General features: G+C 39.8%; 1 protein-coding gene across 11 annotated transcripts in view; it reads left to right on the forward strand.

Annotated features, from left to right (window-relative positions):
- cep350 (centrosomal protein 350) overlaps window positions 1–7,296 on the forward strand; it is a 37,626-nt gene extending 30,330 nt beyond the window's left edge. For 8 of the 11 annotated variants that reach the window (XM_058783913.1, XM_058783919.1, XM_058783918.1 and 5 more), the window contains 9 exons: window positions 337–481; window positions 1,074–1,234; window positions 1,397–1,533; window positions 1,641–1,723; window positions 1,836–3,826; window positions 4,141–4,614; window positions 4,724–4,870; window positions 4,994–5,116; window positions 5,236–7,296. In XM_058783913.1, the coding sequence (XP_058639896.1) occupies window positions 337–481; window positions 1,074–1,234; window positions 1,397–1,533; window positions 1,641–1,723; window positions 1,836–3,826; window positions 4,141–4,614; window positions 4,724–4,870; window positions 4,994–5,116; window positions 5,236–5,397 (3,423 nt within the window). In that variant the 3' untranslated portion in view covers window positions 5,398–7,296. The remainder of the gene's footprint in view (window positions 1–336; window positions 482–1,073; window positions 1,235–1,396; window positions 1,534–1,640; window positions 1,724–1,835; window positions 3,827–4,140; window positions 4,615–4,723; window positions 4,871–4,993; window positions 5,117–5,235) is intronic. The other 3 variants (XM_058783914.1, XM_058783921.1, XM_058783922.1) reach the window with 1 other exon arrangement.
- The last annotated feature ends 11 nt before the right edge of the window (window positions 7,297–7,307 follow it).

Genomic DNA, 7,307 nt, shown 5'->3' on the forward strand with positions numbered 1-7,307 from the left:
GTTTATAAAAAAAAAAAAAAAATTGGGTTCTGCTTCTAATGTTATCTAGAGGAAAGTGACGTGACATGTGGCCAAGTATGGTGACCCATATTCGGAATTTGTGCTCTGCATTTAACCCATCCAAAGTGCACACACACCGTGAACACACACCCACTGCTCCGATACTAGAGCAATTATTGGATACTGAACATGGGGATATGCAAAGTTGTTTGCTTCTTACAAGTAATCCAAAGTTGTTTATGTGCTGTTACATTAAACAGGGTTGATTCTAGCTCTCTTTGGTGAGTGTGATTTACATGTCCTGACCTTGGATCCCTCTTCCTGTATGTGTTGCAGTCTCCTCCAGAGAAAGCCAGCCTCAGCTCTCTTCGACATTCAGACAGTAGCTGGCCTGGGACTGTCACTGGCACCAGCGGAAGCAGCAAGATGCAGGTGCGCTCCAGCTCCAAGACCAGTGACCCTCATTCAGCCACTCCATCCGGTAAGATCCTTGCTGCCCCCATCAGACTTTGAAAATTATCTGGATTTGCGTAATCAATTTGCGGATCAACGTAATGTAGACTGCAACATATAGAATATGTAGCATTTTGCTCTCTTAATCCATTTTATCCTTGGTCTTTTTTTTTTTTATTAATTATAATTTTTTTTTTTTTTTTCAAATCATAGTTCTTAAGGTTCTACATACCTGGTATGTTAATTTAGCCTGCTCCAGTTTATCCTTTACATCATTTCTAAATTGGATATGTGAATGCAGGAAGAGGAACACTGTGCCAGCAAAATATAATCTCTGTGTGTGCACTTCTCTGGATCAAACCGCTTAGTCATGTTATAGAAGACCAGATGAGTCTACCTGCCTTATACAGATGATCTGTCTTAAAAGAGAGATTGTGCTAAAATAAATTGTGCTTCTTTTAGGTTTAATACATTGTCTAACTTTATTATTTAAATGTTGTACTTTGTCACTTCTAATCTTTATGTAGACAAACAAATGTTTGGTGCCGCCTTAAGCATTTTTTTTTTTTAGCAAAGACAATGGTGATTTTCTTCTTTTTTTTTTTTTCCTCTTACCTCAGAGACCACATCTGATCAGAGTGATATAGAGAGCCGTATTCGCGCCCTCAAGGATGAGCTCCGTAAGCGCAAATCTGTGGTGTACCAGCTAAAAAAAGAGCAAAAGAAGAGGCAAAAAGAGCGACTGAAAGCTCAGGAGGCGAGTCTGCTGAAACAGCTGGAGGTCAGCCATCATCACCTTTCATATTCACCTATTTCTTTGTGCTGTTTATCTTAAAGAAAGCGCTTGTCTTGCTGTATTATTTTGCTGTGTTTTTTTAATTGGTTATTAAAAAATTGTCAGTATGCTGTATTTGTTAATGTTCGTCTTCCTCTGGTTCAACAGTCATATAATGACTTTATTCAGAAGACCCAGGCTGAGTTGAGTAAAGAGCCAGACAGCACTCCAGCTACTAAACCCCAGATTAAAACTCCCACGTCAGCCACCGAAAAGCCTCGGATAAAACCCCCTCCGCTTCAGAGGTCAGCCTTGACATTTGCCAATCATTTTTAATTTACTCCTCCTTCTGAGTTGTTTTTTTTTTTTTTTGTATACTTCCCATAACATTTAATGCGTGTTTACTTTACAGGCCTGAGACTAGCAAAAACTGGAAGATCGTCACAGAATCTGAGAAATCAGAGACTGTGCCCACGGAGACATCAGCAGATAAAGGTGCAATGCCTTTTAGACTAAAAACATGATTATTGCTATTAACAATATTGATTTGGACCAAATTAAAAGTATACATAATGTTAAAATTGTGTATGTTTCCTGCCTTTGTTAGCAGATGATGTTGCACCATCAAGACTTAAGTATTCATCAGAACATGATGACATTTCCTCAGATGAAGATCCTCCTACAGTTACTCCAACTCCAATTATGGGAAGTCCAGAACATATGGACGTTTTGAGGAGCTTGCGTAGTCCAGAGTATCCAAGCCACCAATCAGAAGATGCCCCCTCATTCAAAGAACATTCTGCTAGACCAGAGGCCAATGACTTCCTTTCGGAAGATGAGAGCGTGGTCTCTAGCCACAAGTCAGGTATTATGGAGGAACTGGAATATGCAAAGTCGGAGGGGTCTGAGAATGACAAATCTGACCAATACTCGCACCCTCTGCTTAAACTGGATCTTGGGCTTCAGATTCCATCACTGAATGACATGAAACCCAAATTTGAAGAGGAAAGGTTTTCTGAGAAAGATGCTGATGACAAGCCAGCAGTTGAAGATTCTGCAGATGCTGCAGAGATTATGAGATTTGCTGACTCTCCTGTGGCGAAATCAAAAGATATACACTGTCCTTCAGCTGAAAAGACTCCTTCAGTCATAGATCATTCTTATACCCCTGACTTCTCATTGTCCAAGAGGGAGGATTCACCTAAGATGAAAGATACACCGTCACCCACAGGTGATGGCTATAACGATGACTTTGAGTCTTCCATTGGGTTGTCATTTAAGGAGGATAATAATGAATCAAAGCCTACATCACCCTCTGCCCCAGAGCCCAAAGAAAAATCTGTTAAGTCTCCAATGTACAGCAGTGAAGAGGAAATTGAAGAAGAACTAAGTGTCCGATCAGGAAGTACTAATGGCAGTTTCCAAACTGAAAGTCATGCAGATCTCAATAGCCTTGGTAAAGGCTCCAAAGAAGACATCATGAGTCATTCAAAATGTTCAACTTCACCACAATCTCAAATGCCAGTTTTGCCAGTAAAGGACGAATTGCCAAGCTTCTGCATTGGAGACAGGGTTCTAGTTAGTAATATACAACCAGGGACACTGAGATTCAAGGGACAAACTAACTTTGCCAATGGATTCTGGGCTGGGGTTGAACTGGACAACCCTGAGGGAAGTAACAATGGAACTTACGATGAGGTGGTGTACTTCGAGTGTAGGGAAAAACACGGTATATTCGCCCCGCCGGACAAGATCTCTCGTCTTCCAGAGAAATTTGAGGCCAGTGCGGACACTGAAGATGAAGATTCATCATGTGATGACCAGCCAAATAGTAAAAACAAAGGTTCTGAAAAGCAGTTAGAGCACAGAAATCTGCTGAACAAAATTAAAGGAGAAGAATCTGACCTAGATTTGCATCCTGAGACTAGAGAGCCTTTGGATGAGCATGAAAAGCCATTGGAACTTAACATCAAACAGATTTCCACTGGGCAAAGCACCTTTTTTAAATCTCAGCATAACCTGGATTTTAATGATATTGACTGCAATATCATTAAGGACCGTGACAAAGGCCGGCACACAGTGCCTAACGGCAGAGACAGGGACATCATTCTCGAATTCAAGGACACATCTGTTGATAATGTTGTTCCATTGCTCAATAATTTGGATAAAGGGACATCTAAAAAACAAAAGCAGGAAGAGGAACCAACAGCAGTCATTTTGGACCTGTTGGTTGAGGATAAGAAGTCCAGAGTTGATGGTCTTCTGAAATCCACTGATATCTCAATCGAGGAGGCCAGTCTTGATAATAGAGAAGACTTGAATAACAAAAGGGCTTTGACTACCCTAGCAGATAAACTTGTGGAAAACTTCTTAAGTGATGCGGTGAAGCAATTTCAGAAGATCAAGAAAGACAAAGAGGAGAAGTTGTCAGCTGCTAATCAGTTGAAAAGAGACTTCATCAATGAAGATGATGGACTTAGAAGCAACAACTTTAAGTCTCAGAGCAGGTCTTCATCTAAAACAAAGACAGACAGTTTCCGCACCTTCTTTGATGATGATCAGGAGGAACTTTCATCTCCGGAGCATTGCAACAGACCTGTAAGTGACCATTTTGATTTATCTAAAGATCCTATCAGAATACATGAAATGAGAAACCAGTTAAAACCCTGTCTTCAAAGTTATTTATTGAAATAAAGTGAATGATTTACCCAACAAGCTGATAACATTACTGATGTGTAATGCTTAAGTTTACATTTCCAGCTGTATTGACAGCTGATGTTACCTTGGAACCCTTTTTAGGCCTGCAGTGTGTTGCAAAGTTCAAAAAGAGAACGTAAAGATAAATCAGATCTTCTCTTGATGGAAGTTGTAAGAGGTGATCTTGATTAGTGTTAACTATGCTTCTTCAACAGGAGAGCCCTGTCCTGGGTACGAGTGGACAGGAAGAGCTAGCTAAACGTCTGGCAGAGCTGGAACTGAGCCGTGAGCTCTTCGATGTCCTTGGTGACGAGCAGGACTGGTTCGATGAGGACTTTGGTCTCAGCTCACGAAAGCAACAGCAGAAGCAAAAACATCAACAGCAGCAAGATGGGATTTCTAGCTCCTTGAATTTGGGTGCGGGGGAACAGGTCAAAACACCGCCCAGGCCTGAACTTCCCATGCAGATGAAGCAACCAGAGGAACCTGCCATGATTGTTCCTCACACTGTCCAGGAGGTGGAGAAACTGGTCATCGCTGCTACTCAGGAGATCTGGAAAAGCTGCAAACTGGGTCATGGTAGACCAAGCCTGACTGGAGTACCCAAACCTCAACCCTCTAATGTTTTCCTGGAAGGAGACTCCAAAGTCAATGACCTGGAGGCTCAATGCCAACAAAGCTACAAACTGGTAGGGATTGAGGTGCTGACACTGAGATTTTTGTTTAACCTTGGCAAGGTTTTTGAAAGCATTTCCAGGAAGATGAGTAAAAAATCTTTGCCGTTGTATTTATTTACAGGCCGTCTTTGATTTATCATGGGAGGTCATTCAAGACATCTATGCAGAAGATCCAAAAGTTGATCAGCCACAATGGATGAAGCCACGTCGCCTTAATTCCACCTACTTCCATCGGGTGAAATGCCCCAATGACATAACAACAGTCCAGGTATGCAAGATATCAATGCTGCTTTAAGAAAAGTGGCATCTCATTATTACGATTATTGTTATTCTATATTTTATCATATATAATTTAAGTGTTTTTTTGTTTATATATATTTTGTTTATTCAGGAATTTGTCACAACTGAGGTATTAAAGTTGTGTGGTCTAAAGAAAGAGCAGAACCAGAAAACAGACTGGCAGAAAATGATCAAATTTGGACGGAAAAAGCGAGACAGAGTTGACCACATTCTGGTAAGTGTATTTAACCTGACGTTCAGAATCCTGGTGTCTGAAATTGCAAAACTGTGCTGATTTATAGAATTATTTAGACATTTAAATGCATAAGTCTATAATCACTCTTCCACTTCTAGGTCCAGGAGTTGCATGAGGAGGAATCCCAGTGGGTTAACTATGATGAGGATGAACTTTTTGTAAAGATGCAGCTTGCTGATGGGATTTTTGATGCCTTGCTAAAAGACACTGCTGACGTTCTGACCCAAATCCAAGAGAAAAAGTCCAAAAAAACTCTTTGATGTTCTCATCTGTACAGAGAAATGTTTTAGGTACCTTCTGTTAAACACAAAATGGAGGATTTGGCATAAAAGGACATTCAGTGAGGAATTCCCTTTCAGTCTGCTTGTACAGGCCACGGAAAGTTGTGGATTCAGGATTCTAGACCTTGTCAGAGGTCTGACTTGTTATGGAGATGTTCACATTCTCATCCAGGAAGTCTGATGAACTCGGCTCTTGATGGTCTGGTGTTAATTGAAGTAGCTGTTTGGGTCCAGATTCCCCATACTGTGTCTGTTCATCATTGCTGCTAAAACTGGCTCTGCCATTCTTAAGTCTTATGATTAAAACACAAGGGTCAGATCAAATCAGGACAGACCTAAGGACTTAAAGACTTGTTTTTATTTCCAATTAGATTGTATCATAAGAAATACTTTTTTTTTTTTCCTTTAATACTATTAATTTATTTTTTAAAAAGTAACATTCGAATTTGAAAGTAACGTTGGAAAGTGTTTAAAGAAAAGAGATTATTTTACCATTGACATGATTAATTGCAGAACTAAGCACAATAAGTACAATTTGAATGTTGAAATGGCAATACAGTGTAAAGGGATTTGATGCAAGATAATGTTGAATGAAAAAATATGTAAATGATATTTAACTCTGCTTTTTCAAAGCAACAGGAAATCTTCTCGTAATGGTTTTGTTTTGGTCCATACACAACAATGTTGTATTGGCAACACCTGCAACAGTTACTGGATGCCAAAAGATTGAATTGAAATATATGAACTGTGCTAAACACGGACATGCTGGGTTCTAGCCTTAACATTTGCCTTTTATCCCATTCATTTTAAGTGCCTCCATTGTTACGTTTGCTCATGCATGAGCAACTTTTCCCGGCCTTCCTTTGACCAGTGTCGTAATGGTCCCTTTTGGCTTTAATCTTGTCTTAACTTCTTTCTTCATAGCTGGACAAACCTCTAATACTGTAAGATGTACATTTCTGCCTTACTTTGTGCATGTACCCATCATCAGAACCTTTTTAAAGTACATTTTTGTGTTAAAAAAAAGATGAGTGGTAATGTTACGCTAGCACTGGCACAAGGACACATTTGTTTACTTTTAAAGAATGCATTTTACTCATTGTGTACCCTTCCAAGGAACTGCTCAAGGGCTCAGCACGTCCATCTCGTCTGTTATCCACGAATACTGTGATGTACATATTTGTTTGTAAATCAGTCGCCATTGCAAACCTGGTCTCATAAGAAACATATTATCATCTTGTGTGTATAATTAGCTGTAACCAGCCTTTCCTCACCTCTCTAAAAGCTGTACTTCCTGAGCCAGTCTGTCCGATAGTGACCTGCAGCATCATTATGAGGTTAGATCTAGAGTATTGTGCCGTGTCAGTGGGTTAAACTTCATCTATGCAGCAATAGAGTCTCTGATACCCAGCATCAGTCGCTCATCCAATAGCATGTCTAATTATATAGGTAACGGAGATCTCTACCTCGTTCTGATAATAGGCTACTACTAATAGTCTTTTTGGCTAATGCATTTAAAACTTTTAACTGTGGGCGGGAAATTAGGATTCGTGTGGCACAAGTGGTTTGATAATCAGTTTCTACTTTTAAATTGGTAGGTCGTAGAAATGTTTCACATCCCGTAAGTGTATGTGTATTTATAATGATGTACTGTGAGTGACAGAGGTGCACTTGAAGACTTGTAAATTGTTTTACCCATGTAAATATCGTCGATGCCTATCTCCTGTGAGTGGACTCATGGAAGATTGCTGTGAAAATGGACGCGGTTCCTTTTGCTTCCATGTACATATTATAGATATATTTGTTAACTGAACTGATCCTTTGGAAATTGTAAATAAAGATCTCGTCATTTCTCAGTCATAACATTTGCTGTGAAATCTTTTACATTT

This window comes from Onychostoma macrolepis, chromosome 08 (genome assembly GCF_012432095.1).
Source record: "Onychostoma macrolepis isolate SWU-2019 chromosome 08, ASM1243209v1, whole genome shotgun sequence".
NCBI lineage: Eukaryota > Metazoa > Chordata > Actinopteri > Cypriniformes > Cyprinidae > Onychostoma > Onychostoma macrolepis.